Source organism: Anopheles merus, chromosome 2L, assembly GCF_017562075.2.
Source record: "Anopheles merus strain MAF chromosome 2L, AmerM5.1, whole genome shotgun sequence".
NCBI classification, from domain to species: domain Eukaryota; kingdom Metazoa; phylum Arthropoda; class Insecta; order Diptera; family Culicidae; genus Anopheles; species Anopheles merus.
In genome coordinates this window covers 43,683,269-43,701,125 of record NC_054083.1, presented here as the reverse complement: position 1 = coordinate 43,701,125, position 17,857 = coordinate 43,683,269, and the positions used below count along the sequence as shown (strand labels likewise).

At 49.5% G+C, this 17,857-nt stretch overlaps 7 protein-coding genes across 7 annotated transcripts in view; 4 read left to right on the top strand and 3 right to left on the bottom strand.

Annotated features, from left to right (window-relative positions):
- The first annotated feature begins 5 nt into the window (after nucleotides 1-5).
- LOC121591506 (mitochondrial E3 ubiquitin protein ligase 1) lies at nucleotides 6-1,618 on the top strand. The gene is made up of 3 exons (XM_041912099.1): nucleotides 6-402; nucleotides 538-707; nucleotides 784-1,618. The coding sequence occupies exons 1-3, from the start codon at nucleotides 298-300 to the stop codon at nucleotides 1,526-1,528; spliced, it is 1,020 nt and encodes a 339-aa protein (XP_041768033.1). The 5' UTR covers nucleotides 6-297; the 3' UTR covers nucleotides 1,529-1,618.
- On the bottom strand, nucleotides 1,477-4,030 carry LOC121591505 (FGGY carbohydrate kinase domain-containing protein). The gene is made up of 4 exons (XM_041912098.1): nucleotides 3,720-4,030; nucleotides 2,205-3,314; nucleotides 1,910-2,128; nucleotides 1,477-1,843 (listed from the first exon to the last, which is right to left on the bottom strand). Exons 1-4 carry the CDS (start codon nucleotides 3,912-3,914, stop codon nucleotides 1,697-1,699), a joined length of 1,671 nt encoding a protein of 556 aa, XP_041768032.1. The 5' UTR covers nucleotides 3,915-4,030; the 3' UTR covers nucleotides 1,477-1,696.
- Nucleotides 4,031-4,648: 618 nt separating this feature from the next.
- Nucleotides 4,649-5,569, top strand: LOC121594249. Its single transcript, XM_041917306.1, has 3 exons — nucleotides 4,649-4,840; nucleotides 4,924-5,164; nucleotides 5,236-5,569. Exons 1-3 carry the CDS (start codon nucleotides 4,821-4,823, stop codon nucleotides 5,410-5,412), a joined length of 438 nt encoding a protein of 145 aa, XP_041773240.1. The 5' UTR covers nucleotides 4,649-4,820; the 3' UTR covers nucleotides 5,413-5,569.
- A 101-nt stretch (nucleotides 5,570-5,670) lies between these two features.
- Nucleotides 5,671-7,595, bottom strand: LOC121594248 (protein yellow). Its single transcript, XM_041917305.1, has 3 exons — nucleotides 6,637-7,595; nucleotides 6,364-6,560; nucleotides 5,671-6,291 (listed from the first exon to the last, which is right to left on the bottom strand). The coding sequence occupies exons 1-3, from the start codon at nucleotides 7,027-7,029 to the stop codon at nucleotides 5,739-5,741; spliced, it is 1,143 nt and encodes a 380-aa protein (XP_041773239.1). The 5' UTR covers nucleotides 7,030-7,595; the 3' UTR covers nucleotides 5,671-5,738.
- Nucleotides 7,596-8,413: 818 nt separating this feature from the next.
- LOC121594247 lies at nucleotides 8,414-10,421 on the top strand. The gene is made up of 2 exons (XM_041917304.1): nucleotides 8,414-9,820; nucleotides 9,896-10,421. Exons 1-2 carry the CDS (start codon nucleotides 8,959-8,961, stop codon nucleotides 10,204-10,206), a joined length of 1,173 nt encoding a protein of 390 aa, XP_041773238.1. The 5' UTR covers nucleotides 8,414-8,958; the 3' UTR covers nucleotides 10,207-10,421.
- Nucleotides 10,422-10,719: 298 nt separating this feature from the next.
- On the bottom strand, nucleotides 10,720-11,855 carry LOC121593748 (60S ribosomal protein L7a). Its single transcript, XM_041916396.1, has 2 exons — nucleotides 11,741-11,855; nucleotides 10,720-11,674 (listed from the first exon to the last, which is right to left on the bottom strand). Exon 2 carries the CDS (start codon nucleotides 11,660-11,662, stop codon nucleotides 10,847-10,849), a length of 816 nt encoding a protein of 271 aa, XP_041772330.1. The 5' UTR covers nucleotides 11,663-11,674; nucleotides 11,741-11,855; the 3' UTR covers nucleotides 10,720-10,846.
- Nucleotides 11,856-12,516: 661 nt separating this feature from the next.
- The window catches only part of LOC121594828 (protein zer-1 homolog), a 19,414-nt gene continuing 14,073 nt past the window's right edge, over nucleotides 12,517-17,857 (top strand). The window contains exons 1-2 of the mRNA XM_041918530.1: nucleotides 12,517-12,626; nucleotides 15,630-16,339. Of these exons, the coding sequence (XP_041774464.1) occupies nucleotides 16,161-16,339 (179 nt within the window). The 5' untranslated portion in view covers nucleotides 12,517-12,626; nucleotides 15,630-16,160. The remainder of the gene's footprint in view (nucleotides 12,627-15,629; nucleotides 16,340-17,857) is intronic.

Here is a 17,857-nt window from a genome sequence, read left to right as displayed (position 1 = left end):
GTGATTTTCCACGAGCTATAACACTTGATTGTCCTTTTTTAATTTAGTAATGCAGTCAATAATTAAAACACATATTTAAATCGCTCCAGCTCATTCTGATCCACTAATTTCTATTTTGTCATCCAAGCGACTGTCTGGGAGACCTAATTTTCTGCCTGACATTGGAATATAAACACGACATGTCGGAAAAAACACAAACGAAAAAAAAAAACAACAAACCAAAAAGAATGCACCGGGACAAAATGTATGTGAGAAAGCAATCTCCTTGGTAGTAGATCGCGCCGCATCACAAATTAAATGGAATATCTACAGGAAGCGGTCCTGCTAGGCATCGATCTGCTAGTGCTGGTAGTGTGCAGCAACCAGTACTACAAACTCAGGAAAAACTGCCGTGCATTGAAGGTGAGAAAGCGAGCACACACATTGCCTCTCTCTCGTCTTTTCCCTTCGCCGAGCTGTTCGGAAAAGAAAACACAGATCAGGGGATTATGTCATAACCGTTTCGCGTATTTTTTTTTCTTTCTCAACTCATTTTAGGATGCGCCACAGCTACAAATCGATGACCAGCTGGCCGACCGGTTACGCAAAGAACCCGACCAGAAGCTCAAATATGCCGTCATTCGGGGAAGCGTCACACCCATCGGGACGGCTCTGCGCAGCGCAATGTCCCCCTCGGTCACCGGGGTGCTGCAGACGATGACCTTAACGTAAGCCGGCAGCGACGTGGTGTACCGTCCGCATACATAATCAAAACAACATTCGCCATGTTCCTTCCACTTCCAGCGAACATCGCGTCGCACGGGCAATGTTTGGCTTTTGGCAGGAAGAAAAACAAATCATTCACGTGTCGGCGAACGAAACACCGTTCCGGCTCGTCAACGGCAAGCAGGGGGTGGAGATCGTTAGCGGCCTGTCGGCCGAACTGCTCGACATGGACACGGTGTACGAAAACTACGAGCCCTCCTCGCTGACCGTGTTCGATCATCTGTTCGGGCTGTTTTCGGGCGTCCGGCAGAAGGGCCTCCAGACGACGGAAGAGATGCTGCGCGACGGCAGCTTTATTACGGCCGTCGGTGAGCTCGAGCTCGACGACACCGGAGTCCGGCTGCATCCACCATCGAACGGGTGGCCAATGTTTCTAACCACGGCCACCAAAAGCACACTGCTCAAGCGCCTGGAAGAGGCAAAGTCTTCCACCCTGCTGAAGGTGATCCTGTCCGGCACGATATCGGCCGTGCTGATCGTGCTGATTACGCGCAAGCTGTACAAGCGCAAAAAGCAGGAATGGGAAGAGGACAAGCTGCGCAAACAGCTGGAACAGTCGCGCGCCACCCGCCGAGCGCGCATGCGAACGACCGGCCTGGCCGAGGAGCAACTGTGCGTGGTGTGCATTGTGAACCCGAAGGAAGTGATCTGCCTGCCCTGTGGGCACGTGTGCTTGTGTGAAAATTGTGCGCAGAAAATCAGCCTACACTGTCCGGTGTGCCGAACGGTGATCGAAACCAAAGCGGCCGCGTTTATTTCGTAACTGTGCGCTTGTAAATGTAGTTACCGGATGTTTACTCTTAACTTTGCACCTGACAATGGCTTACTGTGTGTTACTTACTAAAGATACGTTGATAATATATTGCGCAAAGGTTGGGCTCGGAATGGCAAGCGTTTAACGTGGAATGATTGCGACGACGAAACGGCTTGGTTAACCTTTCATGATACGTTCATAGCCACGCTGGTCCAGGTACATCCGTTGGAAAACGCGATACTTTCGCTCGTGATAGTCGCGAGTGCTGTCGCTCAGGTCCGGTTTGACCACCATAGCACTACCGCCCATGCCACTTGCTGCCAGCTATTGGAATAAGTTTGTATAAATGTGAATCGTGACAGTGAAACGTTTATTGCTACTTTTACAAACCTCCAAACTATCGTACAGCCCAGCCGCATACGCTCCCATCATTGCCGAACCGAGCAGCACGGCTTCCGGTTCGGTGGGCAGCAGCACTGGAACAGAACAAATGTCGGCATGCGTTTGTACAAAGAGAGAATTCTTGCTTAAACCACCGCACAGCAATATCGAGGTGATTGGTTCGCGTCCAGAAGCTTCCAGCACCTGCAGTATGTGTCGTGTTCCGTACTGAAGAAGGTGAAAGGGAGAAAAAATGCATTAAATTGGAGAAACGTGAAACGTTCATCGACCCAAGCGTATTTACCGCTAGTGCTTGCATGAGGGCAAGATAGATAAGCGCCAAGTTTTGCACATCCTTCGTCATCGTTAGACCCGATATCATACCCTTCAGATTAGGGTCGGCCAGAGGCGACCGATTGCCGTGAAAGTCGGGCCAAATGTGCAGATCGATCGTTAGTCGGTGAACGGAACTTTCACCCTGCTTTTTTGCTAACTCATCTAGGAATGTGTTGAGAAAGGCATAAATCTTCCCATTGGAACCGCCGTGCTCTTTAAGCAGCTGGTCGTAGCACGGGTGCGTTTGAAGCATGTAATCGATCAGTACTCCCGTCGTACTTTGGCCTGCCTCGTTCAGGTACAGGTCCGGGATGATCGCATGCTTGTACGGGCCCCATATCCCTGGAGCCAGTACCGGTCGCTTAGTGAGGCTCATATGGCACGAGGACGTTCCGCAAATGATGGCCATCTTGGAGGTGAGACTGCCGCCATCGCCCGCTCTCCCCGGTGGTCCTTCGCAGCCGAGCAGTGCCAACGCTCCCGCATGAGCATCGATCATCGAACTAGCAACTGCTGTGCCAGGGTTTAACCCCAGCTCTTGGGCCGCTTGCCGCGAAAGACCTCCGTCGATCGCTGCACCCGGGTTTGCAACGTGCGTACCGATCAGCCGCCAGTTGTCGACGCGTAGATCATCGACCAAACCGATCGTTTTCAGGAAATCTTCCGACCAGCATCGATCCTCTGCATCGTAGTTCCATTTGCAGACGGCCGAGCAAATCGATCGGCAATCGGCACCAGTGGCACGGAATGTCAGGTAGTCGGGAAGGTCGTAAAATGCTCCGACCTTCGTCCACACCGCGTCATGCATGTTTCGCTTGAGCCACAGCAGCTTCGGCACTTCCATCTCGAGCGAAATGCTGCCACCGACGTAGTTGAGCATTTGGTGGTGCGTTGCGTTGATGAAGCGTGCCTCCTCCTCCGCCCGATGGTCCATCCAGAGGATCACGTTGCGCTGGTTGTCCTTTGAAGACGGGCAGACGGTTAGCGGTTGCATCTGGCCATCGAGAACAACGAGTGAACAGGTGGCATCAAACCCGATGCCTTTAATCTGCTCCTTCGCATATCCGGAGGTAACGTTCTGTAAACGAAGATCATACAGTTTAAATGCGAACGTTTCACACTAAAATGGTTTCATTGTCCATGCGATCAATGTAGTGTGTTATTTAAAGAATTTAAATTTATTGACAATCAAAAAAGCTCTCAACTGTAAGGCTTTTTTGTGCTACGTCCACCGGAGCACTTCCTGAGAGCAATAAAAGCATGGGCTTATCTCGTTCTCGTCTATCAGCGCGCCCTATACCATTAAACTAATCGTAGAATTGTATGCCCAGTGCCAAACAATCGCTCCTCAACGCGACCATAAACGCGTCATCGTACAAGTGCATCTGTCCCTTAACCCGCTTGCCCTTCCTCTTTCCGTTACTTTTGATTCGTTTACGCATATTTACAGCCCTCACACACACACACACACACTCAAGATCACCTTGACACACTCGCAAACCGCTGACCATATATCGTCCGACGATTGTTCGTAGTAGTTTGGCTGCGTGTTCCAGGTTTGTATCGGCTTCACGCAGGTCTGCAGCACTTCCCCTTTGCCGGTAACCAGTGCCGCCCGTGCACTGCCCGTTCCAACATCCACACCAACCAGATACACTGGACTGCTGTTGGACGACATGTTGATTATGGTGATTGCAACTTTCACCTTTCCCGTATACAATAATTTCCCTACTAAGAGCTGGTAAGATGTCAGCTGCGGACACGCGGAAGTCTGAAAGTGTACTGAAGCGAACGTGCACTCCACAATTGACCTCGAGATTGGTAGCGGCGTCGTGGTCGCCGTTTGGTGGCGCCGGGCGGCGGTGTGCATGGTGGTTTGTTATTATTTGATGATAAAGCTTACACGTTCTCTTACAGGGTGGCTCGTGGAATGGAATCATATATGTTAAAAAAATAAAGTATTTTTTTATGAAAAAATGACGCTACGTTTATTGGGAGTATTGTGATTAAACGTGGCTTTCAATGGTTACCACGTGCCGGCACCAATTTTCCCGCCATCAACCGTTTTTTGAATTCAAAAGCTTATCCGCTCGAACAGTGTGCAAGCTAGCCGTTTCGAGCAGTTGTGCGGATACAGGTAGTCCCTAAGATGCGTGGTACCTTTTGGTTGAATTGAATTTGGTTGAAACATCGATTCAAAACGTAAATAAATTGATTTTCTGTCAAAATCATCAAAAATAATTTAAAAAAAAGTAGTTAAAACAATCCATCTTGAGCAGATACATAAAACATATCATTTTGGCTGAAAACTCGAGACACGCATTTTCTTTGTGCTGTGTGCATTAGTAGCGTATGTCGGGAACAGCCTGTATTGCATGCAACGCGCCTTGACAGCTCCAATCAAAACAACAACAGAAAATTGTTTACATTTCCGAAACACGTTTTCATTGCATTTGCTGGGAGCTCTTTATAACGTAAAATTAAAGCGCTTGGGAAGTAATTTGATAAATCCTTCCGTTACCTCTGCTATAACTATTCAATAAAGTGAGTTCCTATAGGGTTGTAGCTAGAAAAACGTGTCGAAATGGTTCGTGTAAAGTACAGGTAAGGGTCGCAAGCACCGTTCATCAAATCGTGCATTTTCGACTATCGAGCCTTTCCCTTCCTCTGATGCCCCATTGTTTCAGGTACATTCTGGTGCAGATACGTTGCAACAATCGAGAAGACACTGCACCGGTTACCATTGAATCGAACACACTGCTTAAGTACATTCGCGAGAATATAGAGCGGTACTACGGGGAGTTTGGTATCGCCAGCATGCTGCGGACGAATGTGATATACTTCAACGCGAAAACGCACCTCTGCATCATACAGGCAATGCATGGACCGCATCGCTTCATTACCAGCATCCTACCGCTGCTCACCGTGGTAAGTGTCCGCTCAACTCCCATGTGCCTGGAGCAGTATGACACTAATGGTGTCGCATTTCGGATTTACAGGCCGGCCCCGAGATAGCCCGGTACCGAACACTGTACGTGGGAGCAACACTGATGCAGTGTAACAAATTTATCTTGAAGTATCAGCAACGCTACATCAACAAAACGCTCGGCGAGTATCGGGGAATGGGACAGAAGCTGAAAATGATAGAGGACGTGACGAAAATGAGGCGACTGTAGCGTAAGTTTAGAACATCGATCCTACTTCCTTTCCTTTTTATTAGAACTAGGCGTCTCTGGTGCCCTGTACAAAGTGAATAAATTATTGCATGGTGGTGGTGGTGCTTCGTGCCGCCAGGTAGTATGCAATAGGCCAGAGGAGGCTGACCGAACCGAAGCTCGCGAGTCCGTAAAGTCCAGTCCAGTAGTCCAGTCCAAGGTAGTCAGTATCACAGAATCCACCAGGCTCTGTGAGCCACGCGTGGGCACGGGGTGGTCAGGTTTGTGTCTCAGTGTCCGCAGTCGTGTAGTCAGTAGTGCGTCAGTCCCTCCCCGATGAGAGATGCTTAGTAACAATCATCGTCACACTCCTTGCAAACGTACTTCAACCGGGACGAGGCGCCACCAACGCCGCACGTGTTGTTGAGAAAATCGCTCAAGTTCGACGACAGCGACAGCAGATGCTCGTTCTTGCCCACGACCACGTGCGTCGACAGCCGGCACTCGTCCGCGTTCTGAATCAGCTCAAAGTTACACTCCCTGTACGGCTGATCGCTGTCCCAAAGGTACAGTTCGGCCTCGCCGCGGTATCGCAGCACCACCCCCTTGCCCCCGTCCGTGCCGAGCATGACGGAGTGTTTGCGCTTGGTGCCGAGCTCGACGATTGCGCTCGAACCCTTGCCGCTGCGCAGATGTTCCGACTTGATCGAGTAAACCTTCTGGCCGCACAGATAGCTGAAGATCACCAGGCTCTGGCCCTTCGGTTTCGGGATGAGCAGCAGGTAGAGCACATCCGAGTCGCCACAGCCAGCCGAGATGGCACGCGGTAGCACCACGCGGAAGCTCTTGTTGTTGTTCACGTCCAGCACAATGATTGCACCATCGCCATCGGAAATGTAGCTGCAAGTTGGGAGATCGTTAGCATCACGCACGTGATTTTACTTTGTACGTTTTACCCAACGCAATACTTACACAAACGGATGGCCGAGCTCGTTGTAATCAGTGACGAGATACTGGAGCCGCGAGCTGGATTTCACAATCTCCGACAGATCGATCGTCTTGACCGTCTTGTCGTTGCTCAAGTTGAAGGCATACACCTTCGGCGGGCAGCGCTTGATCGGTTGCTCCAGGAAGTTGGTGATGCCCGAGTCCAGCACCCACGCGATGCGCTGCAAGGAAAGAGACAACACGTTAGCAACGTTTTTATCCTACCGCAAAAGCAATGGGCCCGGTAACACAACGTACCTTCACATCCACGTACAGATCGATGACGGATTGGAGCGAGTTGCAATTGCCCTCCTCCTGATAGGCCCAGCAAGGGTACGGCTTAATGTGCGCGTAGCAGTTCGGTTTGTTCAGATCGATCTGCCCGAGCGTGGTAGGAACGCCCGAGCGCAATCTTGGCAGGGCTATTAGCATACGTTGATTGTCGTACTGGCACCGCACCGGCATCACATTGCGTGGCTGGTAGCGATGCGCCGAGATGTAGATATTCTTGGTCGAAAGGCAGGGAAAGTCGATCGAATTGCCATTGATCCGGTACACGATGTTGCAGTACTCGAGATCGTCCGTGCTAGCGAGCGCGGACACCAGCACAAACAGCAGGGCAAGCGGTAGCCCCGTCACGCGGCAACTCATCGTATTCTGTGCGTTCGTTTATCCCCAGCGCCAACACAAACCCGTGATCCGCAACGAAGAACAAACGCGCTGGAACGCTGCTTTTGGGGGACTGTTGTGGTACTGTCCTCAGAGAACTGATAGCTGAAGAAGCACTCACCAGTCCATATATACCAGGGCGGAGTTGGCAGCTGCACGTACGTATTCGGATGGGGGTTAGTTTTGGTTTTCGGCGTCCTCGAGTGTACCACCGTGCGGTACGTGCATTTGGTGGCGATTGTTTGCCAGCGCCAGGGGGGGGGGGACTGGACTAGCTGGTTGGTGTCGCTGGTGGCTCTGGGGCAGTGGAAGAAGATATGCCCAAGCATTTGGGTGTATGTTGTCTTCAGATTCGTCAACAGGCGTTATTTGAAAACAATTTCACCCGGGGCACGTAATGGAAATTTTGGAATCTTTCGGGACAAAACCCGATTGATAGTTTGTCTGGGGTGCGGTGTTGTTTTAAGAAGAAATGACTAACCTTTAAAATATTTTATTGTGATCCTTTTTTTGGCCCAATTATCACGTACACCTGAAGGTCATCCAAGACGGTTTTGGATTCGAATCATTCATAAACTACCAAAAATGCGTTAAACATTCATGGCGAAGATAGATCCTACTCCTGTGCTCCATTCATTGTTTGGATATGTCTGCTCGGCGTAACATAAATATGTGATCATTCGGTGAATCATATTATATCATCAGTACGTGCATCATGTACAGACTCAACTTGTGTGGTATAAGATATAATGTTACACAATATTTTATTTTAATAAAAAAAACCCGGTATCGATTACTGATCATAATCGATCAATCACCATGTAATTGGCAGATATCATTCCCCGAGGAACTCCAAACATTTTTGAAGTCGAAATTAGGATTTGATGTTGAACTTTAGTTCCACGTGGGGCTGCTTTTCTAGATCAACAGCCTACTGCAGGATAGTCATGATTGTGGTACATATGGAACCTTCAGGTCCTGGACCACTTGATCTTCAGGATCTTCAAAATGTTTTAGGAAGCAGTAAAAGAGCACGAGATTTAGGAGTAACCAAAAAATGCCATTTCTTAAAACAATATTATGCCTTATTCTATAGTTTTGCAACATTTTGCATGATCGTTCGATGATCCAACATAGCAATGAGGATCATCACTACCAACCACTGCTGTACGTGCTTAACCTACGTACCAGGGTTGCTTAACATCTTGGAAGGTCGCTATCTTCTAGAACATAGATATCACCATTCTGATGGTAAATGTTCCGGGAAAGTCGCTCGATCGCTCGATCATCATCATAACAAAGCGCTTCCAGTTCCTCGTTGGTCCACCTGGCTGACGAAACCTCACAGTACGTGCCGGTGGCCCTTGTGGGGGGTACTACACTGGTTTTGGTTCAAACATTCTCCCATTTTCCATTGTACGAATTTCACACGTTTGTTTTTAAATTTGCAAAATAAAACTCTCCTACTACCCCCCACACACCTGGACTGACTAGCAGGTGGCGTGCCTCAGCGTCGTCACAACGATTTGCGACGCGAAAGTTTGAAAACATTCCTCCCCAAAAGGAATAACATGCAAACATCGCGCACAAGGGCGTCCGCGGGGAATGACTCGTGGTTCGTGGTGTAAACTATCACAAGCGACTGGTACCCTTTTGCTGCCCTTAACATTGACTTTGGGGCTGCCGCGGTTGGGGAGACAGGTGCGTAACAACCTGCACAGTCTGCTGTGCAACGTGTCTATAGAGGCTATAAAACGTTCCGCACCGGATCGACGAGGGAACAGTCGGATGTGTAGGGCTCTTGGATGCTCTTGGTGCTGCTGCTGCTCTGGATAGTAGCAAGATACGTTATCAATTTAGCGCTCAGTTAAGCTTACCTTTCCTTTTACACAAAAAAACCTCCCGGAGGTGATGCGGTCTAAAGTGTGTTCCGGCGGCATGATGCCGACAGTGGCTCTTCTTCCGCTTCTGGTCGGTCTGCTGTCGCTGGCCGTGGCGGTGCAGGGCGCCTGCAGCTCTTCGGACAACTGCACGCGCACGATCTACACCTGGGAAGGGGGCCGGATCGTTTGGCCCTGCCCGACCACGAAGCGGCTCATCACCAGCACCGGCAAGTACAAGCCACGTGATCTGATCGCGATGCGCTGCCAGCGCTGCGGTACGCACACGCTGTGCGTATTTCCGCGCTACAAGAGCAGCAACCCGATCACGCTGAGCAAGGTGTACGCAACGAAGAAGGGCTGCGACGTCAAGTTCGAACCGTTCCCGTGCTGGAACGAGCAGGAGGAGGGCAACTGCAATGCGCTCCAGTCGGCCATCGATCTGCACAGCGATGGCGAGTACGTCTGGGTGCTGGACAGTGGGGTGACGCAGTCGCAGCGCACACCGGTCCAGCGCTGCCCGCCGAAGGTCGTGGTGTACTGCAGCAAGACGGGCAAGAAGCTGAAAACGATCAATCTGGCCCGGTTTGTGACGGAAAAGTCGCGCCTGCAGTACATCCAGGTGGAGTGTCTGAAGGGCGGCCGGTGCTACGTGTACGTGAGCGATCCGGGCAACAATGCGATCATCGTTTACGACGTGTACAATGGGCGCGGGTATCGGGTAATTCTGCCGAAGGCTGTCCACATGGGCTGCCGCTACCGGGACATGCTGTACATCTTCCTGTCGAAGCACAAGGAAGGTACGCGGCTGTACTTTACCTATCTCGGCGGTAATCGACTGTTTGCGATCAAGACGGAGCATCTGCGCAAGGGACACGGTGGCAACATTATAGGTAAGGAGGGCAAATCCCCGTTTGACGGGTGAATGTTTAGACGGCGGATTTACTGATTGCAAGTTGCAATTCCAGACATAGGCGAGAAACCGGTGGTGCCCGTCTTCCTCGGCACGGACGGTGGCCATGGAGTGTTCTTCAGGGAGGAGGGCGAGATGAACATCTACTACTGGGACACCAACACCTGCTGGAAAAAGACCAACTTTAAGCTGGTGTACAAGAGCACGCTCGGCCTGTACGCCACGCACGTGTTCCCCGATCTGAAGCTGAACCGGCTGCTGGTGCTGGAGAACGATTTCCCGAGCTACGTGAAGGACCACGCCGGCTGTGGCACGCTCCATCAGATCTCGATCCTCGATGGAAGCTGCAAGTGTAATTCGGGCTAGTGGAGGGGTGGGTGTAGTAGCACAAGGGGAGGCTGCTGTAAGTTATTAGTCGAAGCCGTTTAAAAGATGGGGTAAAATTTCATTTGAACGATGGCAAAAGGCGATCGCGTTCAAACACAGCCGTTATGCAAAACATGTGATATGCAAGAGAGCGAGCTAGTAGTGAGTAAGCTTGCTAAACCATGGTACGGGGACGATATTCCGACACTGTCCGGAAGTATGTTAGTAATAAAGATTCTAACAATTTAAAACGAAACGTTTGTAAAGTGTTTGATTTCTTAATTGATTTGTTTAGAATTCCCTTTGATTTCCACTTGGCGAAGTTTCAAAGAGGCGAAGGAACTCCGTTTGAGCCTAAGCCTCTATGAACTGTACAAACAAACAACATATTTGTAGATCTATTTTGAAGATCGTCTGAACTTTCTGTATCCAGGAAGGATAATTTCGCAATAATTTTAACTTGGCCAAAGTGGCGCTAAAACAAAACATTTGAACAACAAACAACAAATGGGCTCGATTGTTCGAAAACTTAATATTTATTATCGAATGCATACAGACTCTGTGTAGTGGGGGAGGAGACGTTGGAATCTCACCTCAAAATAAATGTTACGCATATATTACGGCCACACACGCACAGATCTTAGTTCTTCTGCAGCATCTCGCGCTTCTTGGCCTTCTCGAGCTTGGCCAGACGAGCCATACTCTTGGGTCCAAGCAGACCACCGCCCCAGTGGCGGCGGATATCGTCGAACCGATCGTTGAAGTTCGTCTTGATCGTTTCGACCAGCTTGGCCAGGTTGGGCTTGTCCGCGTTCTCGACCTGGGTCAGCGCAACGCAGGTGCACGTCTTGCGGTACACCAGCGTGCCGAGGCGCGCCTTACCCTTGATGATGCAGTACGGCACGCCCATCTTGCGGCAGAGCGCCGGCAGGTAGACGACCAGCTCGATCGGATCGACGTCGTGCGCAATGATCACCAGCTGGGCCTTCTTCTGCTCGACCATCTTCACCACGGAGTTGATGCCCTGGCGCAGCTGGTTGGCCCGCTTCGATGGCGGCTCCTCCTTGCCGGCCGCCTTCGCTTCCGCCTTCGCCTTCAGGCGCTGGACGCGAGCGATCGGGTTCTCCGGGCGGTACTTCTCCAGCATCTTCATCACCTGCTGGGCCGTCGGCTTGTCCAGCGTCTGGGTGAACTGGTTAATCGGCGGCGGGATCTTCAGCCGCTTCTGCAGGATCGCGCGGTGGCGCTGGATGCGGATGTACTTCGGCCATTTGACGAACCGGCTCAGGTCGCGCTTCGGCTGCACATTCTGGCCGATGCCGTAGTTCTTAACACGTTTCTCGAACAACGGGTTCACCACCTTCTTAACCTCAACTTTTTTCGGTTTGGCCAGCGGGGCCGGGGCCACCTTCTGCTTCGGCACAACCTTCTTCTTGACGGGCTTCTTCGTCACCATGGTGGATTGAACCTGCAATCGGGGACGGAAATTATAAGTAAACACACGAAATTTCGACGGAAATAGTTAGCAGCACACCTATTCCTTTCGATAGCCAAGTAGAAAAGAAAAATACACGCTGCTGTCATGTGCCAGAGAGGCTTTTTCGCTTCCTGGTGCGTTGCCGCTGTCAGTTCCGGCTCAGACCGTTTCGATCCATCAAGCAAGTGCGAATGCAAACAATCCGGAGTTTATGCAAATTGTGATCGGATAGAGCGGACAATAACTATCAAAATAGGACTCTATCTTATATATTAAATATTTGACAATGATTTTTGCGGGGTGGAAGTCAGTATTGTGAATAAAACTGCTGTTTTGCTGGCAAAACAAAAAGGCCTTTTCAGCAGCTCATGATGTAAAATTCATCGTTTTGAGCCTTTCATCAAAACTGCCTAAATAGGCGATTTGAATGACATTTTCGGCATATACAATGATTCACAATAAAGTCTTATTGATAATAAAAGTAAAATTGTACACAATATTTTCTAAATTACAATCGTACACTTTTATAGCAGAATCGACTTTTCTACCATTCTTGTCATAACTGAACGTATAATTGTCAAAACCTCCTTCAAGTCGCTGAAGAAAAGGTACGCTCATCAGTATTTGTTTGTGGCTTGAAAAACATTATTAAAAATGCAATTTTCCATTTTTATCTCTGGTTTGGAACCCAAAATCTATTGAAATAATTAATGACCTTTTTTCTGAACGAGTAAATCGATTATTTGCATGTGTTCATAATGTTATTTTCGTTTTATGGCTCGCGTACCACTGTCAAATCGTGCGCATTGAGGCAACCTCTTCCACCGTATTTGTGTGAGGAACGGCGCAGCCAGCTCTCGGAAAGGTGGTGTTGAAATCTTTGCGAAAATACAAATTGCCCGTCGTGCCCGTGAACAGTCGAGCTCGTGCCGCATCGATAAAGGTTAGCATAACACCATTCGCCACCACCCACAATCATGCCACCGTCGTCGTCGTCGTCGTTGTGTTGGTCGTGATTTCGTATTCTCCTGTGTAGTGGAAAATCGTGAACCTGATGAATGAAAAGTGTTTCGAAACAGCGCGCAACAATTATTGTGCAGTTTTAGTGGTGTGCCTCATCATCATCATCATCATCGTCATCATCGCTCTTCCTCATTTGCAACCAACGCACACACGCACGCACGCACGAAACTTCTCGATGCGGAAGTGGGCGCAGATCGTTTCTTTTTCGTTCTCTCACCCCCCCCCCCCCACTCCTCCCACCCTTATTGCGTTGTGCTGAACACACAGCCACGCACACGGAACCATCGGAGTGCTTTTTCCTAAATTGTGTTGCGGTGTGGTTGCGTTTGCCGATCAATGTTAAATCATGTGACACATACACACATCTTAGGGAAGGTGAAAAAAGGTGCATTGGCAGTGTTTGTTTGCTGTAGGAAGCTTCCAGGGCTGCTTTCCAGCTGGTTTTGGGATGGGTCGGGTCAAAAGTAAGCAAAACACACGGGCGGCGCTGTGTCATATCCGTTCTGACGTAGGTCAAAAAAAAAAAAAATGAAATTTTTACCCCGCACTCCCCTTTTTGCAAGGCTAAACTGTTCCAAGAGAACACGATGGGTTTGTGTGTGTGTATGTGTGTGTTGGACCCCCACAAGTAAGATACGCCAAGGTCGTGTTTGTTGCTCGTGCCAACTTATGATAAAAAAGGTGCAAAGTAGCCTCGTCGGACGGAAAAAAACAGGTTGAATGCCACATGGGAGGATGTTGTTCGCCTACTAATGGGGTAACAGCTGCTGCTGATCAGCAACTAGAACCTACATCGAAACACCCCCCCATCTGGCTTCTCAGTTGACGTGGATTGTAAAACAGACGGGTTTGCCAGGTTGCCAGGGAGTAAGGAAGCAGCAGGCCCGAAAAAGAACGAAAAAAAAAACACGACTGCAGTGGCATTGAGATCATGTGAATTGATTCAGTGTGTATGTCTACGCTCCCCGTTTGTGTGTTTGTGTGTGTGCCTGTGTGCTGGGGCATGCTGCACACCAGTACAAGAATACTATTTTTCCCCAACACCGTCCTGTTTAGTACAAGCGCCCGAAAATATCCCGTTAAGAATGATAGGGAAAAAGAAGAAGATTGAACTTATTTTTAGATTTTCCGATTTTCACATCCATCTCGGTCCGTCTCACTTTCTTCGGACAATCGCCACCAACCGTTGCGCTCCCACAAAACACTGACGGGCGGGCTGATGATCGGCAAGCCGACAGAGAGGGTCACCGTGAAAGGTCCTCCACGGCAGCACCAGCAGCACCAGCAGCATCCAACCGCGAAGAAATGGTGCGTTGATAGCGTGTTAAACCCAGGGGACAAGTGGGAAGACAGGACAGGAATCGAGCTAAAGGCGACAAAAACAAACACATGTGAAACGACGTCAGAACGTCAATGAAGTCAAAGGTGTTGTGACGGGTGGGAGGGGAGCCCGTGTCGTGTGCGGAGTTCGGTCAGTGCTTTCATGAGATCAGGCGCGGGGTGGATTTCAATTCGATTTTGTTTAATTGGAGGGCCTGCATTACCAACAGCATTGTTTAATTGTTTTTCCCCCCCACCGTTTCGGAGGATGATGATAACAACTTCCCGTTGCTGTTTTGTGTGTGTTTGTGTGTGCTTTGCCTCTGTTTGAAGAATGCACTGAAGGTTGATAATGATACAACCTGACTGTATGTAGTGCCTCAAGCCCCGCACACTCCCCTCCGCCTCCCCATTCCATAGACCGTCTAGAAAGATTGCTAGATCGATTCGTGTTACGGGTCATGTGAGAAGGGTCTCTGGTGGGTTTTGTTGTGTGTAAAATCGATCGATTTGTGTTGAAATAGAGGAGAAGGAGAGACAAAGAGTGAGAGAAAGAGAGAGGGAGAGAGTGGATGCGCTGCAGGGCCTACGATGAAACACGCGCTGCACGTGATTATTCATAAGCGAACGGGCATTAAGTTGCGATTCATTGCTCGTTCCAATGGCGAGATATCCAATTATCCAAATATTTGAAATTAAAAGGCTTGAAGCTTAGCATATCCTGTTTTCCTCAAAACACACACAAAGGAAAACAAACGAGTACAAACAATTACACATAATTTGCCTTAAAGCAAATCACTTTCACAATTAGGGCAACAAAGGCTCGCTGCATATGATGATGGTCGAAGGGCTCAAGTGTTGCGACCTGTTGGAAAGGAAGAAAACCCAGCTTTACCAGCTACTGTGATACGCAAAACACTATTCTATCGTAGCTGTGTATGTGTGTAGCTCTTTACATGTGTGTGTGTGTGTGTGTGCTAGAGCGTACTTATGCGCTGACAGCTGGCAATATTGACAGGGCAGCAGCAAACAACAACAACAAAGAACGGCAAAAGAGCCCTGTCAGCAGTGGGGGAGAGGGGAGAGCGGGGAAAGGGATAGCATCACCCATTTTAACGGTAAATCGCCAGCACAGTAGCATTACAGCAGGCAGGCCTAGTACAAACGTCGTACACCGAGATAGAGAGCAGGTTTATGTTGCTCGCTCCCTTTCTCTCTCTCTCTCTCGCGCGCGTGATGAGGGAAGACCCTAGCGTATTTGTTTACGTTACGACGTCATCATCATCATCATCATCATAGTATGACGGTATGTGATGGTAGTGGTGTGTGGGCTAGGAAGAAAGCATAGAATGACGACGCAACGACACAAAAAGAAAAGAAAGGAAAAGAAACACAGCCACCCAAAACCCACCCTCCCCACCCGCCCCCTACAATGAGCCATCGAGGGTTTCGTGTGCAGCGCGTGCAGCAGTGTAGTGTAGAACGGAGATTGCTGTGGACAACATCGTGTACTGACTGACTGTGTGTGTGTGTGGTTGCAGGGTCCGTTATTCTGCACTGAACGTGTATTCTCATAAATGCCCCCGTTTATGTTTTGTTGCAGCAGTTTTACAAACATTATTACGCAGGTGGTGGTGGTGACGGCTGTTCTTAAGGCGCAACACGAGGGGCGTGTGTGGCTGGCGTTGTGACAAACCCCCATTTGCAGGTCAACCGCCCAGCAGAGTGGTTGGAGTGTGTACGTGTTTTTTTTTTATAGCAAATTCAGGTTGTGATATTTGGGAAAGTGCAGCAAAATAAGATTTAGTGGTGGTGCATGTAAGAAAAGGAAAAAATAATAATACGCGCACACACACACGTATGCTCAAACATCCAATGTGTACCGAGTGAAGTGGGAAACAAAAACAACGGAGCAGTGTGTGACGTAGTAGTTGAAAACAAAGAGTGCCGTGTAGCAGTGTATCGGGCAGCCAAACGCACCCGCAGCGCTCGATCGTAGTAAACACAGGAGCGCGACGCGAAACAAACCTATCAACGAGTGCGTGCTTAGTTGTGTGTGTGTTGCTGTGTGTGTACTTAAGCACAAATTAAGGCATCATCATCATCATAGCTGTTAAGCTACGATAAGGCCAACATGCTGGGACGGGTGCGGCTCAAAGAGAACGGCATCATGGACGAGGAGCTGCCGACGCTGATGGAGCTGTCGATCCGCTTCATGGCGAAGAATCTCCACGTCATTTGCAACACCGATCCGGTCACGCATCAGCTGGAGCTGAAGGACGATGTGGTCGTGCCGAACGAAATTTGCGACAGGTGAGTGTGTGTGTGATCAGGAGAAAAACAAAACGATTGAAATGAGAGAAAGTGTGTGGTGTCCTGCCATTTGCCCTAATTTCTTGAAGCGATGATGAAGAGATTGATCGTGTGACGCAGCTAAATAGACACACTCACACACGCGCACCCACCCGCGACCCCCTTCTCTGGGGTGGAGTGAAAGCTAGAAAAGGGGGAGGAAGCACGGTGAACTTTCCATTCAATGCAAAACAAAGCGCGCGCGTTCGAAACACACACACACACACAATCTCGACGCAACTGCGCCACAACGACTTCTGCCTCCTCCTGCGTCCCGCTCTAGCCGAGCTCACCGAGCAGTAATTGTTGTACTGTTGTGTGTTATCAGACGGTGTGGTGGTAGAAGTAATGCGTAGTTGTGTCACTGCGTGTGTGTGTGCACACGTTTCTATTCCCGTTTAACAAACCCTCCCTGTGGGCCGGTTTGTAAATGATAATTTTGCTCTCCTTAGGCCCTACACAACCGTGTCGCTTTCTTCCTTTCACTACGCGCTACGCAAAAAGACAAATGAGAGTCCCACATGGGAGCGGGATTTCGAAACAAAGAACGCAAGGGGCCCCCGCCGATAAAACTGAGGAAGAACGGGAAGCAACGGAGGGAACATTCGCCTGCTTCCTCCAATCACGTCCCACTGGCTCACGAGGCTGCAACATGGCGTGTCCGCGCGTGCCACCACACTCATGGCAGGGCGCGTGTGTCTGCGCCGCGCGAGATAATGCACCACGCTTCTCACTCTGTGTGTGTATGCATAGAGTTCTTATGCACCACTATCAAACACTCATGCCCTCCCCCCCACCCCCGCCCCTTTCGTGGTACGTAAGAACGTTACACGGCCTGTGTTACATAATTTGTCTATCCGATCCGGTTCGCGTTTCGTTCTACGCTCGTCGTTAGGGTTGTTCGTTTCGTGGCTGCGGTTGCGGTCGGTGCGCACATCTCTCCGCAGCCACAGGCATCTACAGGCCCGAACTACAACGATGATGACGACGGTGACGGCGATGATGATAGGGGCAGCGGCTTCTTTTTCCTGCTTCTCTCTCTTTCTCTCTCTTTCTGTCGCTTCGCTGACCTCTCCTCTCTATCACAACTATAATCAGCTGATTTGCGGGGTGGTACCCTCTTCCGCCTCCATTCCCGGTTCGCCCGATGCAACATTCTTGCTTCACCGTTCAAAGGCGTTCAAGCAGGGCACGGCAATTGTGGCCGGGCGGTGATTGTTCCTGATTGATCATTAATTGGTAGCAAAGTTTATTGCGATCGTTTTTATTGGCTTTGCTACATTGCCCCAGCAGCAGCTTCAATGCCTTTTTGGGAAGGTCCGAGGGGAAGGAAATGACTAGAAATGAAGGTCAAGCAATGGAGGCTTTTAATTGTTTCATTTTTTTCGAATTATTTCTTCGTTTAACATATCCAGAACCATTTGACGCCTTATCGGATAATACAATCTACCTTCACACTTACATTGCTCAATGTATACT

Bases quoted from the DNA above. Each gene is read 5' to 3' on its own strand.
- LOC121594247 (XM_041917304.1), top strand. From the start codon at position 8,959: ATGCGGTCTAAAGTGTGTTCCGGCGGCATGATGCCGACAGTGGCTCTT. The intron at 9,821-9,895 runs GTAAGGAGGGCA...TTGCAATTCCAG, and splicing joins ACACGGTGGCAACATTATAG to ACATAGGCGAGAAACCGGTG.
- LOC121591505 (XM_041912098.1), bottom strand. From the start codon at position 3,914: ATGTCGTCCAACAGCAGTCCAGTGTATCTGGTTGGTGTGGATGTTGGA. The intron at 3,315-3,719 runs GTGATCTTGAGT...CTTCGTTTACAG, and splicing joins CGGTTTGCGAGTGTGTCAAG to AACGTTACCTCCGGATATGC. The intron at 2,129-2,204 runs GTAAATACGCTT...CACCTTCTTCAG, and splicing joins CCCTCATGCAAGCACTAGCG to TACGGAACACGACACATACT.
- LOC121594248 (XM_041917305.1), bottom strand. From the start codon at position 7,029: ATGAGTTGCCGCGTGACGGGGCTACCGCTTGCCCTGCTGTTTGTGCTG. The intron at 6,561-6,636 runs GTACGTTGTGTT...CTTTCCTTGCAG, and splicing joins ATCTGTACGTGGATGTGAAG to CGCATCGCGTGGGTGCTGGA. The intron at 6,292-6,363 runs GTAAGTATTGCG...CCCAACTTGCAG, and splicing joins GAGCTCGGCCATCCGTTTGT to CTACATTTCCGATGGCGATG.
- LOC121591506 (XM_041912099.1), top strand. From the start codon at position 298: ATGGAATATCTACAGGAAGCGGTCCTGCTAGGCATCGATCTGCTAGTG. The intron at 403-537 runs GTGAGAAAGCGA...AACTCATTTTAG, and splicing joins AAAACTGCCGTGCATTGAAG to GATGCGCCACAGCTACAAAT. The intron at 708-783 runs GTAAGCCGGCAG...TTCCACTTCCAG, and splicing joins CTGCAGACGATGACCTTAAC to CGAACATCGCGTCGCACGGG.
- LOC121593748 (XM_041916396.1), bottom strand. From the start codon at position 11,662: ATGGTGACGAAGAAGCCCGTCAAGAAGAAGGTTGTGCCGAAGCAGAAG.
- LOC121594249 (XM_041917306.1), top strand. From the start codon at position 4,821: ATGGTTCGTGTAAAGTACAG. The intron at 4,841-4,923 runs GTAAGGGTCGCA...CCATTGTTTCAG, and splicing joins ATGGTTCGTGTAAAGTACAG to GTACATTCTGGTGCAGATAC. The intron at 5,165-5,235 runs GTAAGTGTCCGC...TCGGATTTACAG, and splicing joins TCCTACCGCTGCTCACCGTG to GCCGGCCCCGAGATAGCCCG.